This window comes from Phalacrocorax aristotelis, chromosome W, assembly GCF_949628215.1.
Source record: "Phalacrocorax aristotelis chromosome W, bGulAri2.1, whole genome shotgun sequence".
Classification (NCBI taxonomy): Eukaryota; Metazoa; Chordata; class Aves; order Suliformes; family Phalacrocoracidae; genus Phalacrocorax; species Phalacrocorax aristotelis.
The window spans coordinates 2,033,551-2,051,934 of record NC_134310.1 but is presented as its reverse complement, the minus strand read 5'-3'; the positions used below and the strand labels follow the sequence as shown (position 1 = coordinate 2,051,934).

The following is an 18,384-nucleotide window of genomic DNA, read 5'->3' as shown; positions in this document are numbered from 1 at the left end:
GGTCCCGCAGGGGGCAGGGGCCAGGCTCGGCGGCTTCGCCGCCTCGGGGCGCCCGCCGAAGCCCCGGCCCCGGCCCGCCCCCCGCCCCTGCCGCCGCGGCGCTAGGACCTGCGCGGCGCGGCGGGGCCCGGCCGCCCCCTCGGCGGGGCGGGCGCGAAGGGCGCAGGCGGCCGCGGGAGCCCGGCCGTCCCCGCCGGCGGCGGCGGTTGCAGGGTGCGGCTGCGGGGCGGCGGATGAGTCAGCCCTGAGGCGGCATGGAGCCCTTCCCGCCGCCCACGGAGCGCCACCAGCAGCAGCAGCAGCAGGAGGAGGAGGAGGAGGAGGAGGAGGACTGGCTTCGCCCGCAGCCGGGCGGCGGCGGGAGCGCTCCGCCCGCCCCGCGTGAGAGCAATGGCGGCTGAGGGGAGCGGCGGCGGCTGAGGGGGGCAGCGCTCCGCGGCCCGGGCACACGCGTGGGGGGAGGCGGGCGGAGCGGGGCCCCGCGGGGGGCGAGGGCAGGAGGTGCGGGGTTGGGAGCTCCGAGCCCGGGCGCGTCCCTGCCCGCCGAGGGAAGCGGCAGCGCCGTGAGAGCCCCGGCAGGCGCTGCCGCCCCCCAGGACAGCGTACAGAAACAGGCCGGGGCTTCATTCGGACGGTAGCAACTAACTGGGGCTGTTCTCAGCTTGGCGAAATAAAAGCCTTTTAAAAAAAATTTCTTCTGCTTTTTTTTTAACTCACCAGGCTTGTTTTCATAGCAGGGTTTGCTGTTTTTTGGGATAGTGATTTACCATCTTCCTTGGCCGCCCCTGGGCAAGGCGGCTGTCCGATAGACCCATCTTAGCGGAGTTAAAGTCAGGTTATCTTAGAGAAAGACATTAAAAAGAAGTTTCAGTGTTCCCCTGTGAAAGGATATTGTATCAGTAAAGCAACGCTCTAAAATGGTTCGGTGAAAAACAACTCCGAAAACGGGAGCGTTCAGTCGTAAGCCAAGTTGCTCTGCATGACTTAAGCTCATAAGTAATCCCAGAATTAAGGCAGAATTAGTATAAAACTCACAAATGTTACATATTCTTCTTGTAATATCTGTTTATTAGTGTGGATTAAGTAAAGAAAAAAATGTTACATCGCATGTAAGGCGGCGAGGGGTTTTTAATCTGTTCACTTACTTTCCCCACAGCAGGCCGCAGCAAGCCTGTATCAGCGAGAAGCGCCGCGTGCAGGGTGGTTGTGCACGTTGACTTGGACTGCTTTTATGCACAAGTAGAAATGATCCGTAATCCTGCCTTAAGAGACAAGCCTTTAGGTACGAGTTGCTTTGCCGTTAATTTGGGGATTATGTGTACTCAGGCAGAAGAAAGTAAGGACGTGAATAAACTACGGCCACGCCTGCGTGGTGAGATACGGGCAGTCGCACCGGAGCCGTCACCGCGTCCAGAGTGAGCAAGGTGTAGTCTAGACTCCGCATAGCTGTGACTGCGAGATTAATAAATCCTCTTGAGCGCAAGTAGAGGCGCTTGCCGACGTGTCTGAGCAGCTCTGGGGATTGGAGCTGGTTTTTTACGTACGTGGGAATAGAGAGGCCTGAACCTTTTGACACAGTCATGCTTAAAGCATGCTTTATTCCACTCAGAGGTTGAGAACGAGTGCAAGGCAGTCAGTAGTGTCTGTGATCGGTGGAGAAAGTATATCATCAAATGACAGGTTACATAAAGAGCACTTCCACAGGTGAGATTGCCTGGAAGGGCCCAAAATTAAGAGCGGTATTACAACGGGAAAAATATCTAGGTTTTAAAATGTTCTTGCTGACCAGCGATCGAGAGCTCTGTCCTCATAGTCTTGTAAAATAAGACCGTTGCGTTGGTTTGCTCGCCTGTTCCGTGGTGTTACATTCTGATGGAAGCCCGTGCTTCGCAGTCTTCGCAGCGGTGTGAAAGTACTGTGGGCTTCCAAGAAACCTAAACTTTGTAAAGCATTTCACCTTTATTTTCAGGCGTGCAACAGAAATACATCGTCGTTACCTGTAACTATGAAGCCAGAAAATGTGGAGTTAAGAAACTGATGTCCGTCAAGGATGCTAAAGAGAAGTGTCCTCAGCTGATCCTGGTTAATGGGGAAGATCTAACGCCGTACAGGGAAATGTCGTACAAGGTTACAGGTACAAAATCAACTATTTTTCAGTAGAGGACAAACGCTTTCTGTTAAACTCGGTGTGCTCATGCACACGCGTGCAGTAGTGCATGGCATTTTCCTCCTCTAAAAGTTCTTATAAGAACGAGGCTCATACCGTGGCGATAATACCGAGTCGTATATCAGTATTTCATAGAACAAGCTATTAGGCTTGGTTGCAGCCTGGGTCGGGCGCTACAAATGTATCCTGCCGATGTTCCATGGGACCTGCGTGCTGTGGTAGGATTATGCCCACATAGTTCTTTCAGAACCATTTTTCTTCTTTAAATACTGACTGCAGTAATCTGTTTCCATTTGTGAAGCCATGGAGGACAGAATGCTGAAGCCTTCAAGTGGGTAAACTTCTCCAGTACCTCTTAATTAAATGATATGCCAGCGTTGTCACTGGTTACTGCTTTTATCTTTCGCAGTGGTAGCAGGTGAAATAGTAGTAAGGTAAAAGTGAAAGGCTGCCTAGCTGGGAAACAGATTTCTGTAGGAGACAGTCCCGCAGAGGTTAAGAACTATGATTTCAAAAAGAAATGACGAAAGAAAGAAGAGGTCCGGGGAGAAGAAAAGCAGATGAGAGAGGTAGTGGTGGGATGAAGAAACATTCCTCCTCTTCACGTTCGCTAAAATAAGTGCCTTATTGTTTTATCTGGAAGGGAACAGGGTTTCTGTCCACGTAGGCATCCTGCTTGAATCCGTGGGCTGTGGTTTGCTGCAGACGCAAAAACCTCACGTTATTAGTTGTGCGCATATTATCCTTGGCTATCTTTTCCTCCTAGAGTTGTTGGGGGAATTTTGTCCGCTGGTGGAAAGGCTTGGGTTCGATGAAAATTTTGTGGATATCACAGAGATCGTAGAGAAAAGGCTAAAGCAGCTACAGGGAAGTGGATGTTCTGGAGCCTGCGTGTCTGGCCACGTGTACAACCACCGAGGCGAGTGAAACCTTCTTCGTGTTGAAAAATAGGGTAAACGTTTGTGAAGTTGAGTACAAAGTATGCGTCTGCTTCGGAGTGTGGTCCAGAGCTGAACGGCTGGAACCTTGTCCTGCTCTGTGCCTGGCTTCTGTATGCGAGAGTACCCGTACCACTGACGCGAATCAGCGTTCCGGTTAGATTGTGCAAACGATAAATCTCTGTGACACGATGCTGCTGGTGTGGGGCAACAGATTTGCATTGTCTTTTCTTTCTTTAAACTACTTTTACTGTAGTAAGACATGGAATTTTGTTTCAGCTTGACTGTTGTTGTCAACTGGCAAGATTGAATGAGTTTTTAAACGAATAAAACCCAAAAACCATAGTAAACTTTTGCTATAGGCATTAGGTCGAGCCTTACTGAGACTGAAGCAGCCAGCTGAGCTGCTTTGTACCTCGTCAGACGTGAAGGCAGTAGCTATGCCCTGATACTCATTTCACGCACTACGAGGGAAAGCATTTGGTTTTTCCCTGGACTTTGAGCTGTTGCGATGGCTTTGGGTACGGTTTGGAGAGGAGGGAAATGCCTGAACACTCCTTCTCCTCATTTGGCATTTCTGTGTGAGTAATAAAGGCTCAGCAGCCAGGCAGCTCTCTAAATTAAAGATTTGGGAATCTCTCCTTCGGTTACGTTGGCACAAGAATCTGGGAGATTTAAGACTTTTCTCTGACACCTCTTAACATATTGTATATTATATTTAAAATAGTCCCTAAGCATTTCGCTGCCTGGGCAGCATACCCCTGGTTTTGGACAGCAGCGGTCTCCCTTTTACCAGGGTTTCTGGGAGATAGGAGTGAGTTTAAACCTGGATACAGAAACCACGGCAATACCGCTTGCCCCGTGAGGCCACACATCCTTGTACTGCTTTAATGCGATGTAAAAAACACCTAAATCTAGAGAATTACCGCACTAGGTGACTGTTCCCATACTGAACGCTCCTTCCTTTTTCTTTTGCAGCTATCAATCTGCATGATACAACACACGCGAGGCTAGTTATCGGGTCTCAGGTTGCGGAGGAGTTCAGGGAAGCCGTGTATGCGAGACTGGGCCTCACAGGCTGTGCAGGAGTGGCCTCTAACAAATTACTGTCTAAACTAGTATCTGGGACCTTCAAACCAAATCAGCAAACGGTTCTTCTGCCTGAAAGCTGTCAAGATCTAATGCGCAGCCTTGATCGCATCCAAAAAGTGCCTGGTAAGCTCGGTGCTATGAGCATAGATGGAGAGCGTGTTGGCAATTCTTCAGACAATAAAAAAAATATACTGAAAAAATTAGAGCTGAAATAATTTTAAAATCTAGTCCTCGTGCGCAGGCAGCGGGGTGTGCAGATGTGTGGTTAGGGGGCTTGCTTTTCTTTTTTTCATAAGCTGTTTGAATTTTGTTCAGCAGAAGGAAGGACAGGACTTTGGTTTCCTTCAGTTTCCGGTTGTGACGTCAACGTGCTGCAGCGCTTCACGAGATACCTTCAAAAATCCTAAAATCTCAGTTAATTTTTAGTGAAGCCCAAACATTGTATTTCAAGCCTAGTATCAACCACAAGCTTCTTCAAAATTGCTGATTGGAAACGTATTGACAGTTATTAAAACAGCCTGTTGGAGCCTGACAATACTCTGAGGAGGTGATTTTCCTAATTATCCAGCTGTGACACTGAGCTGTTGGCCAGGAAGCATCGATGCAGGCTCAGGCAGCCCCTTGCTGTGTCCCAGGACAGCTTTTCTAATGGCAGATTCTAAAACTTGAATGGAAACTCAGCAAAAATATCACTAAAAAGCCTCGTTGCAGTAGCGAAAATAATTATCAGTATGTGGGTGGGCATTTTTTAATATATACGTATATTTTTTTCACTTTTCTGTGTGCTTTTCATACACGTTTTGTTTAGGCATCGGCTACAAAATGACCAAGCGGCTCGAGGCGCTGGGCGTTAGGAGCGTGTGTGATCTCCAAGCGTTTCCACCTGCTGTGTTAGAGAAGGAACTGGGTGTTTCTGTTGCTCAGCGTATCCAAAAACTCAGCTACGGGGAAGACGACTCCCCCGTCATTCCATCAGGCCCTCCTCAGGTACAAGTATCATTCTGAAGTGTTTTATAAAGAGGAAAAAAATGGCTTTTAGTTTTATCCAGCTTTGCTGGACGAACCAAAATGATGCATTTTTGTATGTATTCTTTGGTACAACCCAAATTAACCTGTAATTCTCCCAAAATTCAGCTGAGCTCTGAGTGCCAAAGATAGCTTGGTGTTAAGTATGTAGAATTAACTGTGATACTTTTTTTCCTCCTCAGAATTTTAAAGTAAACATAACACTGAGAGAACTAATGTGGGTTTTATTTAGTCCTTTAGTGATGAAGACTCCTTTAAGAAGTGTTCATCAGAAGTAGAAGTTAAAGAGAAAATTGAAGAACTGCTTCCTAACCTATTAGACAGGTGACTCTCCTTCAGTAACTCTTTTTCATGACTGAAAGTGTGACCTGAAGGGACTTGGAGCATCCGTTAGGTTTGTCTCATACTCTGCGTTTCTTCTCTCCGCCAAATGCCACGTCTAGGGACAGCACCTGCCCCTCCAACTTCCCTTCTGGTCTTTTTTTCCTCAGTTCAGGGACTGTCCTGCTGTATTGCCCCGCTTTGCTCCCGCCCCCAGCTTTCCTCCTGCCCCAGGCTGGCTGCCAGCCCTTCCATTCTGCTGCAGCTTCTCCGATAAAGACCCTGGCACCTTCCATTTGCTGATCGCTTTCTGTGGCTTCAGTTGTGCGTCGCAGTATTTAGTGCATTTATCTCTGTGAAGGACCCTCAGTTTTCTTTCTCTTTCCATAAGTGACAACTTCTACTTTCCAACTCTTGGTTATCACCATCTGTGCTCATCTCCTGTTCCACAGCTTCTTCTGTCTGTCTGAAAGAACAATTTCCTTTCTTCCTCCTTCCCTTGCCCTGCGAATCCAGGCAGCATCCAAACCCAAGATACTAGACCAAAACACCAGCACAGCACGAGGATGCCTTTACTCAGTGTCTTGGCTGCTGTGATTTTGCTGTCCTCCCTTTCTATCCCATGACTATATAATTAACAAAAAGGAGTAATATCCTCATAGCACTGAACGGTGCATCTCAGATGCACAATCACATGCTCAAGTGGGGATGTTTCCTTGACAAGCAGAAAGAAGAGCTAAAACTGAGGAACGTACAGGGTATAACCGCAAAGACTATATTACTTTCAATATATTAAATATTGAAACGCGGTACTATTGCAGACCGACCCACTTAATAGTCATATTCACTGAAGGCTCTTGGGGACAGTATTGACGTTGCATTGAATTTCCAACTTACGGGTAATTAAGGGGACCAGCAGGGACCCAAAGTTCCCTGTATGATCGGTGGAGTGAAGCCAGAAGTTGGGAGGGATCCGTAACCCTTCATTTAAGCGACTTTGTAACCTAGATGCTGCGACAGTTTCCTCAGACCCTCTGAAAACCACTCGTAGTAATGCTTATTGTTTTGTGCACGTTACTGTTCCGTAGAATACACAAAGACGGACGACAACCGCACACGCTAAGGCTGACCATACGCCAGTTCTCCTCCACCGAGAGATGGCTTAATCGGGAAAGCCGTCAGTGCCCCATTCCACCTCACCTCATCCAGAGGTTTGGGAAAGGTAAGCTTAGAATTCCTGAAAGTATCGACTTTGCGCCGATACTACCTGACTTCTCTGTAAAATTCAGTTACTTAGTGCGCAATAATACTTCCTTCCCTTAATATTTGGAAAATTTTCCATTACTTGTCATGGATGTACCTTGATGAGAGATGCTAAAACATATAGAACCTCACTGTCGGAATAACTTCTGTGTTACCACCGTGTTTTCATCCAGGCCGGCTGGATTCCAGGCAGGAAATTTCCTTACGTGTGAAAGCGCGACTGGGGGCTGCTTCCCAGATTAATAATCTGTTCTTCTCTGTTACGGATTTGAAATAAGGTTCTCAGGGTTTTTATGTAATAAAACACCTTTTTGATGTACCCCTGAAAACTAATAGCATAAAGGCGCTCTCACCCTTTTCTGACTTAAGCTTTCCACCAGCAACTGCGGTTCGTTTGACACTTCGTTCAGGTGAGGAGATAAAGCTGAACCTGCGGCTGCGTCAGCACGCAGGATCACTGCTCCCTGCCTTCAGTTCCCCAATTCCTTCTCTCAGCCCTAGAGAAGCTACTGAAAACCCGTGTAGCTTCTCACTTCAGAATTGCTACAGGGCTTCTCCGCCGGGGGAGGAGTCAGCTCACAGAGTCAGGCAAACTCCTCTAAACCACGCTGTTATCACCAGGGCCGGGGGAATGCTCTCTACCCACCTGGCCCCGTAAAGGCCCTTTTTGCTAGAATTTGATCATTTTTCAGATCTGTTTAGCTTGGCTTGTATTCTGCGATTCTTTTCTAACCTAAGTACATGCTTAAGGTAATCTTCACAGGTATGAAATGAAGCGTTTTTACTGGAGGGGGGAAAACAAAAGTCTGTTAGTTAGTTCAGAACATACCTGAGAGGGCAGGATGAGCATCTTAACCACTATATTGACTGATTATTTTGGAAGCCTTTGGCAGTGGTTGCCTTTGTACTTTGCTATTTACGTCAGTCAGTTACTCTTGGTTATACACATCGCTTTTTTTCAACCTTCTTCCTTTTAGAAAGCAGCAACGTTCTGTCCCCACTGGTTGATATACTGATGAAACTCTTTCGAAAGATGATAGATGTAGATCTACCGTTTCATCTTACCCTTTTGAGCATCTGCTTCTCCAACCTCAAAGATCTTCCTAGCAGCAAGAAAGGATCAATTGGTTTCTATCTAAAGCAGATGTCACCACCATCCGGCTCCGGGAAACGTGTCCGGGTAAGCCGGCAGATACCAAAAACCACCTGCAGATAAGGAAGTTCTGGGATATTTCTGTGTCTGTAGATTTAAACCTTAACTGCTTTGGAATTTTTAGGATGGTAAGTTTTACTCACCTGGTAAAAATGAAGATTTATTTGGAGTCTTCTGCCCAGGTGTTGCTTCTTTGCTTGCTTTCAGTAGGTAGACTGCTTAAAAGAGGCTGAATACTGCCTTGAATGGGACAGCCAGCTAGGTTATTGAGCCTCTTGACCAGAATTCACTAAGGGAGAAATCCAAACTTGTCTTCTAAAAAATAACTGCCAAATTTGGCTGTTCATTCCAGTAAGATCTGCCCTTTATTTAGCATTTGTGGAACAACAAGCCACTCGGCTCAGATTTTGTCATACTGAAGCGTTTTACCTTGGACTAAAATCTCCTTAAAGTTGCTTATCATTTACGGTGCTGCTTTTACAGAGCTGCTTTCACAGTGGTTATTTCCCTTCCTGGGCATTCTCAAGTCGCCCTGTTCAGACTAGAAATTAAAGGTTAATTCTGTATTGGCCCCTAGCACTAGCTTCTCACTCCCGCTCAGAGCTGGATGACTCTACCTCCCAGCTGCACGTGCCAGACAGCATGGGAGCTGCCTGGGGAGGCACCGCGAGGTATTTCCACAAGATGCTGACAGAAAAACTTTGCAATTTTGCACACTGATAAACTTGCCCGTTTCTCAGCTGCTCAGGAATATGAGGGATAACATCGTACCGTGTCTTCTAAAGCTCCACAGAGTTTCAAAGCAATAAAATGTAACTTTAAGGTATTTGCTACTTGAAAATGAGAAAAAGATTCCTACGTGTATGTACTTTTTAAGGTCTCTGAAAATAAGATTTAAAAATCCACTACCGATCATAAGAAAGAAAAAATAACTGTCTGTTAAGGAATAATTTGAAGAACCCACTGTTAATAAAACAGTGCTTGGTGACTAGTGGATTACACAGAACATGCTCAGGCTCTTACATACGGGTTTTTTTGCCACAGGAGGTGGAAGATGTCTCACAAGGTGAGGGAAGTGCTTCTCAGAACCAGAATTGCAACAGAACTGGAACTACAAAAGCTAGGAAACTTTCAGAGGGAGAAAAAAGCAATATAAAAGAAGCAGGAATTCCTGACTGCCCGTTTCATTTGCCTTTTGGTGATATAGACCAGGAAGTCTTCAGGGAGCTTCCACAAGATATTCAAAAAGAAATTATATCTGAAAAACCAGAAGCAGTCCCTACTGCGAGTGTTCCGGGTCAGCCGTCAGGGTGTTCTGCAGAAGAGGGACAGGGCGCTTCCCCACATTCGAAGGGAGCAAGCAGCGGCAGGTGCTCTGCAGGGCGCAGCACGCATCTCACGTCAGCTCACGGATTGGCAGCCGTTCTGGCCCACGGCTCCAGGGCCGTTTGTTCTCCTGAGTGTCCCAGAAGCGTGCCGACAAGCAGCAGGATGGAAAAACAAGCTGTTGACCCTCTGAACTTCAGAGGGAGAGATCTGTTGTCTCCGGGAGCCGGAGCCGGCCAAACTGTTGCGCATGTCCCAGTCTTGGACAAAGATAAGCGGGCCTTTGAAACAACTTCTGAGGACGAAACCTGCAGTAGGCAAGGAGGAACTGTATTTCCTCCTCACGTTGACACAAAGACTTTTTATGAACTACCTGCAGATGTGCAAGAAGAACTACTAGCTGAGTGGAGGAATCAGGGACCAGCGTCCAAGGCTTCTGCGGATAAACCCCCTGACAAGCCCAAAACGAACAAAGGGAGGAGGAGCACAGCACCGTCTCTATCGCAGTCTAACAGTTTGCTGAGGTATTTTAAACCACAGTGAAACATTTTTCGTAACAGCGACACTGTAAGAATCAGCACTTGAAGGCACTTTAGTTGGTTTACTGTAAATAGTAAAGATGTGATTATTAAAAATATTTTTTGATGACTTTTTATGTAAGACCTGCTGCTGACTCTGCTTTAGTAATTAGTCTTACTTTTCTGTTTTACAAATTGACATTTATCTGATGAATTTTTAGTTGTCTTAAAAATACTATAGTATGCAAACATAGTATTTGCTATGAACACCTTAACACGCTGTCTGGGGGGAAGGACTTTTTACCTTAGGTTACACCACGTGTGCAGTTAATTGTTTCTAACAGCTTGGGAGGGGATTGAGCAGAGAAGAGGAAAACGATTTTCACTCTACTCTTTAATTTGCACCACGGTTTCTGTGGTTTGTGATGGAAGGTGCTATGCACGTGGCCATCACGGTTTCCTGCAGTTAACGCATAGCTGGAGGTACTAAAAACACAAAGGGGTGATGGGAAACATCACTTCCAAATGAATCACATCACCGGCTCGTTGCTGGAAAGCAGTCGCCATATAAAAATTGTTTAGGTTCAGTGCTCGGGATTCAGAAAACGACAAACAACTCCATGTATAAAGAGCAGCTTTTAATGAGACGCTATATACAAATTCATCAGGCTTTTCTTCAAATATTTAATTCCAAACCAGGGAAATCGTTGCTAATTACACTTGCACACTTAATAAACATGTTTAAAGTCTCTAGTACACAAGATGGTTGCTTGGTTCAGTCGAGTACATAGTCGAGGTAAGAATTTATCAAAGTGTGTTTAAAGCTATGGGAAAATATTTGACTGCTGTATTTTAACGTTGCTATAATTTATATCACCAGATTCTCGTGTGTGTCTATATATATGCTCTGCATATAAAGTGCAAAGATATTACGAAACATCACCTGATTACATTCAAAGCGACATCCTGTACTTTGATGGCACTTCAGTGTAAAGTCTTGCATCATTCCCAAGGACAGAGAAAACCAGCATTCGCCATTTTAACAGTTAAGCTTTATGCGTTTCCACATAAACCACAATTAAAATAAACATCATCTACTTTAAAAATTAATCCAAGTAAAAGATGCGCGTGACTTAAGCGCTTATTATTTTTCACTTACATTCAATTACGGTCTTTCAAGCCTTTCAGTCCAGCTCTCGTTTCGGTGATTAAGTTTACGAGAGTAGTAGGTAATGCTGTCTCCACCACGGAACAGGGGAGCATTCCTCCTAGTTCTGGCTGAATAAATACAACTAGCTTAGAATGCTCTGGATTCCTGCGATGAAAGGAGCAAAATCCTTCTGTTAGCACTCGTTACTCTTGCTATGAAGCTTCCCGAGGTGCACAAATGCTTACAATTTCTAGTCTTATCTCTGTTAAAATTACTAATACGAAAAGGGAGGATATATAAGTTTTGGTTGTTTCAAAGGATAGCCTGAGGCACAAAACTGACCCACACACAACTTGAAAGTTTCCCCAGAGTAAAAATAAGTAAAATTAAGAAAAAAAAAAGTGCGGTTCAGTAAATCTTAAGCTTTGTATAGAGAAAACAACAGAGTAGCTAAAGGTGCTGATATAAGGGGGCTTTAAATACTTACTCGGGCAAAGGAGAGCAGACGTATCCGCAGGGATTGTTATAGCCTCGGACACAAGAGGGAGTCGGCGGGCAGCTGGAGTATTCCACGCTGACAGCTGGAAGTCGCCGCACGCAGAAAACGAAACCAAATTCGTTATGTTTATCTGTGTCAATCACAGGACTCAAAAATACCCTTTAAAAACAAACTAACTACTCTGGGCTAGTACAAGATCTCACAATATGGTCACTGATACATTTGGCAATTCCATTGTGGAAAACACCCAAGTAAGTAACTGTGCAAGTAATTTTATACATGCTAAAGTTCCTATAGATGTTTGGGTGGGTATAGCCAAAAATATTATCCTTGAGATGTGATTACACATCCCTGAGCACTGAGGTGTGGCTTAGTTCTGGACAAAGAAGTCAGTTTGTCAGAAAATGCCGTTAATTAGTAAATGCAGTTGCAGAGAAGACAAGGAAACAGCTGCACACGTGCAGAGCAGTAGTTAGGAGGGGACATTTTGGTTAGTTATCCATTACTTTTGCATAATAAAAGTATTCTAAGAGTATGGCTTGGAAAAAGCGATAGGTCAGTAAAGCTCCAAGATGAAAAATGTTGGTTTATGCTACGTACTGAGATCCACACAAAGGAAAAAGTTCAGCACAGAAATGAAGTGGCAGCGAGATATTTTCCTGGCTGGCCATAGAGTTGTGAGATTAATCACTTTAGGTTTCGTAAAAGTTCACAGAGCCAAACTCAAAGATGATCAAATACAGAGCAAATTAGCAACGTCACGCCAAGAACAGCGTATCAGGCAAGTAGCATTTGGTCAGGAAGCCACCGAGGTACAGAAAAGCGTTATTAAGTAAAGACAGAGTTTATATAGTAAAATAATAAGTTGCGGCTTCCTCGTACTACTACATTTTTTTCAATTTTTCAAATAGAAGCATAATAGAAGGCCAAAACACCGCAGTATTTCCATTGAAGATCTATTTTGATAGTTTCAGGATTTAAAAAACAACCACAGCTTTGTTTTGGGGATAAGTAGGAGGGGACCGTTAACGTCCGTAAGAGCACGGGCAGAGCGAGGCGCTCCACGCTGCGACCAGGCTGCAGCACGTACACCACCGCCATTCGCTCCAGCGTTTCCAGAACACAGCCAGGACAGGAAAGCATGCTCGTTACGTGCAACTTACAGTTAGTTGTGAGCATATCGCCGGGGTATGATTTAACATGCAGCAGGTCAACAAAATCTCTCGAGGAAATCAGTCCCATACCGTAACTGTGGGTTACACTGTGGTATATACCGGTGTCCTACAAGTAAAAGTAATTTTTGCATTAATACGTAAGAAGTTAAGTTTGATTTAATCGGTAAAGCAGCATTATGGGTTGATTGACAGTTCTCATATCCAAATTAGGGCTCAATTAACATGAGAGGGATCTTCAGGAATGCAGGGCAGGGATTCCCTGCCATTCCCTGTGGCCTAGATGTGAGGCAGGAGTAGTTTCTGTGTGGAAAAACTCAAAACCCGCATGTTTAGTGGAGCCAGAACGCCTATTCACATTAAAACCCACGCGCTAGGTTGCACGTTGTGTTCTAGGATAAAGGTGTATAATCTGTTAAACTAAATCAGTTTTAAAAAAAAAAAAACAAAGATTGGGTTGGATGCACCACGGCGCCCTAACATCTGAGCAACTCTAGCAGATCCGGGCAGAGGAGAGCAAGACAGAGGCTCAGGGAAGACAAAAAAGGAAGGAGTTTTTCCTCCAGCCCAGGTTTAGGGCGTATTTTTATACGCTCAAGTCATTCATATGCGTGCGATAGGTTCTGAGGCCTCTCCCCATCACACAGGGCCATCTCTCTCAGGTGGTTAGATCAAAGCCGGCTACCACAGAACCGATACCCTTCGCAGGAATTCGGAGGTCTGCGTTTCCACGGTGGCTGGGACAAAGTCCCAAACACCTGGTGTTGAAAGCATACGGTATTTCACAGCACCAGCACAGCATCAGTTCAATTGCCTTGGCTTTGGTGATTCTTTTAAAATCTGCGTAACCCACGCTCACCGTGAGAGGGGAGCTTTCCCTACATTTTGTTGCCCTTGTGTCTCACCCTGCTCTCGATGGAGCCTCCTGTTGTTTTCCCCGGACCGAATTCTTGGCACACTTGAGGACATTTATTTCACAATAAATATTTAACTCCTAAGGGGAGGAACACATTTCATACCCATTTCACAGAAGCAGAAGGTTTAAAAGTATTACCCAACCCTGAACGCATTTCGTGTTGAGAGCTTCCTTCGTCCCAGCAGAGGTCTTTTATCCCCACAATTCATGCAGAAAGAGCCAAAATAAAAATCTTTATACTGGATTATCGTATTACCTGGTCAATCCTTTCTAACAGCTTGTAAGATTGTAGTGCTTTGTCCCATTTGTTTCGATATTCAGGAAGATACATAAAAGGAATAATTTTACTAGGGACTTCCTTAATTATCCCTTCTCCGCGGTATCTAGATGGTGAAGAAAACCACAGTTATTGAACTCACATTTATGAATTGGAAAAATAAGTGAGACAACAATAAGCACCAAGCAGTTGGTGATGCCAGGCTATGATGAGGTGAAGCACACGAGGGTCATCGCACTTGATTATTACTGCTTGAATATTAAAGACTATTATTCTGTAACTGATTTTTGAGACCATTACGTTCTTGACACCATATTTGAAAGGAATTATTGGTGAGCTTTTAGATAGGAACCTGCTAATTTCAATATATGCAGTCCATTTATTAATTTATTTTCTCTATACAGGCACTTTCAATGCATTTTGGCACCGATTTATGAACTAGTGCATTCTGGCTCTTCTCTAACTTCTGTTCATTATCTTCTTGAGGCGTTCAAGGGAAAGTTCATGGGGGGAAGATGGGCCGGCCTCTCACAAGGAAATAAAAAACTCCTGTAATGCTGGGAACAGCTCACTGGTACTGACAGTTCTCACACCTAGTTCCTGGAGAAACCGTGAATCACTACAGCAAGCGCTCACAGAGAGCGATTAAGTGCAAAGGTGAAGGATGCTGCGTGACAGGAGATGAGCTCAAAGGAGACTGTGCTCACAAACAGTTGAAGAAACATGAAATCAGATTTACAGACCCTGATGATGCACGAGCGTAAGTCAGAAAGAGCAAAGATAGCCAAGGTCAAACCCAAACACCGAGGCCCTGTAAAATCACGGGTCTGTTTCTTCACTCTGCAGCAACGCTCGTCGCCTTGGTGGAGCGAGCGCAGCGTGGGCGTACACGACTACTCCAGAAACTCGCTTCTCCACTAACTACAGCAGGTCCGATGGTGACGGAAAACATTTAAATGCCTACTCAAAAACAGCGAACGTAAGCTGTGCCAGGACCAGTTAAAACCAGCCCATTAATATCTGGATACACCCTTTAGTTCCAGAACTCCTGTGAACTTGTGTTTACGAATCTCCTAAGCAGCTCTTGCCTGCATCCTGTAATATCTTCTCTCCTGAACTCAGCTGTTAATCAGGAGGACTTCTTCTAGGCAAGGCTGCTGAAAGACCCAGTTGCTAGAATAAAAGAAAGGGCACACTTGTGAAAAATCTCAATTTCCAGTTTTTGCAGTGGATTATTGGGAACACCGGAAAAAGAGGAAGCAAGCCTGGTAAAGCCTGCTTGGATCACCAAATCCAGTCTCACTACCTGACCACGCTGAAATACATACCTCATTGTCTTTCGTGAGCTCAGGTGACATAATTCTAAACAAAATCCTATTCAGCCTTGAACAATCACGTTAATGCTTCCCTGAACTCTGCTGAAAATATTTCACCCGAGTGAAGCAAGGATCTCTATGGCTTCTCGCTACCAGATCCCATACTGATTTCTTTCAGCAAGTAAAGCAAACTGTTAATACTCCTGCCAATTAAAAAAGAAACTGGCATTTGTGACACGCGCTTAATAAATATTCATCAAACGGACAATGGGAACAGCAATAGTTTGGCTCCTAGAAACAGCTATTATCCCTTCACAGAAGACCAGCACAGCTTGTTCCCGTAACAAAGATTTATACAGAAATAAGGAAGGATTCTGCCTCGCTGTACCACATGGCAGAAAGCACGATGATGCTTCTCCTCACTGCAAAGGATATGCTATATACAGATCCGAGTACAGCTGAAAATGGCTTCGTGCCTCACGGAGGAGATAGCACAGCTTTTTTCCTCCACACAAAAAGAGTCAGGCATGTTCTTATGAATGCTAAGCAACCAGACTCTCACTCCTTCCCATCCACCTGTACTGAAGTAAGATCTGAAATACAGTAATAATGCCACATATAAAGCATCGCAAATTCTTATTAAGATAACAGTACTTTTAAACATATTCTAATGCAATATTGCAGCTACTTTCCCTTATAATAGAGTAATTCTTCTGTAATACTAGTGATATAGCATTGTCTTCTGTAATAAATACCTTCTTTGCTCAAACCTCCAGAAGTAATTAAAAAACCAAGCAAGACTTTTGGATTTAGAATATCACTCATCACAAACAGCTCATCATATTGAGAACAAAAGAGAATCAGATGCTTTTTTTTTTTTCTCTCCTGCCTATCTGTCTAGACTAGCATTTAATTAAATACCCATTAGGCATTTTAATAATAAGAGAAAGAGGCTAAGGACACCTTGCAAGCATCCTCTTTTCCTCCACTTCTGCTCACTTCAGTGAGATTTGTTTCTCTCCCCTCTGGTTTAACGAGCTGAATCAGCTTGGCAAACAATCAGGTGAGCACCCCGGCCACCACAAATGAGAAGCAGGATTGCAGAGCCAGGAGAGGGGCAGGGAAGAGAAGGAATGTAAAGAGCAGAGGCAAGGCTACCAGTGACAGCAAGCTGTGAGATGAGCTTAGTCGGCCTCGCCTAGCTCCACCCTTTGGGCCAAATCTAACTGCTTAACAACAGCACACAGAATTCATTGCTCAAGAGCGATGGACAGGACAGGTCACGGAAGGACAGATGAGGTTGTTGCTCCAGAGATTATATGATCTTCTCGGTCTCTGTTAATTCTGTTTCTGGTGCCAGAAAGAAAAAGGTACAAAGGGCAGATATGGTGGAGTGACAGCGTAAGCACACCTGCATGCATGCGTGTCAGTCGTTTCACAAGTGTACAGGGGTGAAAAGCGAGGCCCTGCTGGTAAAATACAATGCCTTGAATAGACTATTCCACCAGGAAGAGTCACTGACTTCAGGCCAAAACTGTAACCCCGTATCTACTTATTCCATTTTAATAAGTGCTATAGTATTTAATTTTCACAGTACATTTGAAAATTGCTTAGGAAATCCACCTCCTGTATTTTCAGCCCTACTGCTGACCCAGTGTAACTACAGCACAAGTCCTCTCCAGCTAACAAAACTAAACTTCACACTTTCATGGAGGATAGATCACAGTTCCCTTTTCCACATCAATCTTGGGTGTCACTGTTCAAAAAAAGTGTCGTTATTCATTACAATGACAGTCAAAATGGAGGTACTTACATATTTCCTGCATATTCTTTTGAAGGCTTTGAAGAAACGGTAACATTTTTCTCAAGGTAGAAAAAGGAAAAATAAAAACTTAGCAGCTGATAAAGAGTTGTCAACTAATTTTTAAAGGAAAACAGTTTTAAACACTTTTTGCAACAAAAAGTATTTAATAAAAATAATTTCATAAACAATATTAACTAATATTGTCTTACTGAAACTTTTATCACTCTCCATCCTGAAGTGTCTTGACTGTATGATAAAATTTTTTCTGAAACTTCATCCGTAATTTTCTTATAGTCCATTTATCTGTAAAGATTTAAAAGCAATCTGCTGGTATATGGTAAAAGCATTCCTTAAAGAGCAAAACACACAGGGGTCATTCCTATATTTTTCCCACATGCTTCAGTATATGTTAACTGAGGATTTCTATCAAACAAACTTTTTATTCATCATATTCAATTTCAGAAAAAGACAGTCTTTATTTAAACAGAATTCTGTAACTGGCTTCCAGTCTGGACTACTGAGAAGTAGCCGTCAGTGTGGATATTGAGAATGGCTTACAGCATGTAGTGAGACACGCCATTCACTCCACGTTAAACCCATCGTTACTCCACATTAAAACTCCCCCTCCTTACAGAGTTTCTCACCCGAGATTCTGATTCTGCCACGATTTGCTGAAGTCGTTACACCTGGAGCCAACTCGTGTAGTTAAACCACATGAGGCTCAAACAATTGAAGAGAGATTTTTCATACATCAGAGCTTTATGCAACAACCTTTATAGGGTGTGCTACTGTGGAAACTCTTTGGCAAGCGAGAGGGGCCTGGCTCTAGCAGAAAGGTTGCAGAAGCCACCCTTACTGAGCCGCCCAGCCCTTCCCAGGGCTGACACCTCCTGAGGGCTGGAGCTCCCCACCTCTCCCAGCACACCCAGTATCTCCCAGGGAGCTCTTTCTCACATTAACCGTGGTTCCCAGGCCAAGAGCATCGAACGCTTCTGGACCAACCCCTCACACAAAGTTACCTTCCTGCCTAAACCTCTGCGGGGCTGATCCCATGTAACGGGCTGCACACACTTTTTCTGGGCTCCCTCAGTGACACGCCGAGGGGGCTGAGCCCGGTGCCCAGCCTGCGCCCCAAAGGAAGGGGGCCCACCCAGGGCCGGCGGACAGCCCACCCGGCAGCCCCCCACTCCTCGCTCTCCCGCGGAGGCGGCGGCCCGGGGAAGGCGGCGGGCGGGCCGCCCCGCCAGGAGGGGCTCAGGGCATGGCGAAGCACAGGCGAGAGCAGCAGCTCACACTCACCTCAGCGACACGAAACGACCTGCCCCACGCCCCGCCCCGCCCCGCCCCGCCCCGCCTTCCCGCCCGCCTACCCGCCGCGGTGCATGCCGGGAGATGTAGTCCCGGTCAGGGCAGCGCCCGCTCCCCCTCCCCGGCTTCGACTACAAT

The 18,384-nt window shown here is 45.3% G+C and overlaps 2 protein-coding genes across 8 annotated transcripts; one reads left to right on the top strand and one right to left on the bottom strand.

Annotated features, from left to right (window-relative positions):
- The first annotated feature begins 156 nt into the window (after window positions 1–156).
- On the top strand, window positions 157–9,946 carry POLI (DNA polymerase iota). Of its 3 annotated transcripts, none has more exons than XM_075077767.1 (10): window positions 157–381; window positions 1,160–1,282; window positions 1,970–2,134; window positions 2,934–3,086; window positions 4,084–4,320; window positions 5,006–5,184; window positions 5,456–5,547; window positions 6,633–6,766; window positions 7,785–7,987; window positions 9,005–9,946. In XM_075077767.1, exons 1-10 carry the CDS (start codon window positions 255–257, stop codon window positions 9,827–9,829), a joined length of 2,238 nt encoding a protein of 745 aa, XP_074933868.1. In that variant the 5' UTR covers window positions 157–254; the 3' UTR covers window positions 9,830–9,946. The 3 variants fall into 3 exon arrangements, with proteins under 3 accessions (XP_074933868.1, XP_074933869.1, XP_074933867.1); XM_075077768.1 differs by having other exon boundaries at window positions 1,157–1,282; window positions 9,168–9,946; XM_075077766.1 differs by having other exon boundaries at window positions 1,157–1,282.
- A 475-nt stretch (window positions 9,947–10,421) lies between these two features.
- On the bottom strand, window positions 10,422–18,306 carry STARD6 (StAR related lipid transfer domain containing 6). 5 transcript variants are annotated; one of them, XM_075077771.1, is made up of 7 exons: window positions 18,238–18,306; window positions 17,148–17,241; window positions 16,948–16,997; window positions 13,798–13,924; window positions 12,617–12,734; window positions 11,442–11,535; window positions 10,422–11,119 (listed from the first exon to the last, which is right to left on the bottom strand). In XM_075077771.1, exons 2-7 carry the CDS (start codon window positions 17,235–17,237, stop codon window positions 10,966–10,968), a joined length of 633 nt encoding a protein of 210 aa, XP_074933872.1. In that variant the 5' UTR covers window positions 17,238–17,241; window positions 18,238–18,306; the 3' UTR covers window positions 10,422–10,965. The 5 variants fall into 5 exon arrangements, with proteins under 5 accessions (XP_074933872.1, XP_074933875.1, XP_074933873.1 ...); XM_075077774.1 differs by having other exon boundaries at window positions 12,698–12,734; window positions 18,238–18,285; XM_075077772.1 differs by having other exon boundaries at window positions 17,958–18,246.
- Window positions 18,307–18,384: the final 78 nt, after the last annotated feature.

What these genes read in the sequence shown, in the direction of transcription:
- POLI (XM_075077766.1), top strand. Translation starts at nt 255, where the DNA reads ATGGAGCCCTTCCCGCCGCCCACGGAGCGCCACCAGCAGCAGCAGCAG. An exon ending in CCACGTGTACAACCACCGAG is followed by an intron (nt 3,087 to 4,083) that starts GCGAGTGAAACC and finishes TTTCTTTTGCAG; the next exon opens with CTATCAATCTGCATGATACA. An exon ending in CTTCCTAACCTATTAGACAG is followed by an intron (nt 5,548 to 6,632) that starts GTGACTCTCCTT and finishes ACTGTTCCGTAG; the next exon opens with AATACACAAAGACGGACGAC.
- STARD6 (XM_075077771.1), bottom strand. Translation starts at nt 17,237, where the DNA reads ATGGACTATAAGAAAATTACGGATGAAGTTTCAGAAAAAATTTTATCA. An exon ending in AAAGAATATGCAGGAAATAT is followed by an intron (nt 13,925 to 16,947) that starts GTAAGTACCTCC and finishes TTCACCATCTAG; the next exon opens with ATACCGCGGAGAAGGGATAA. An exon ending in GTCTGCTCTCCTTTGCCCGA is followed by an intron (nt 11,120 to 11,441) that starts GTAAGTATTTAA and finishes CTTTCATCGCAG; the next exon opens with GAATCCAGAGCATTCTAAGC.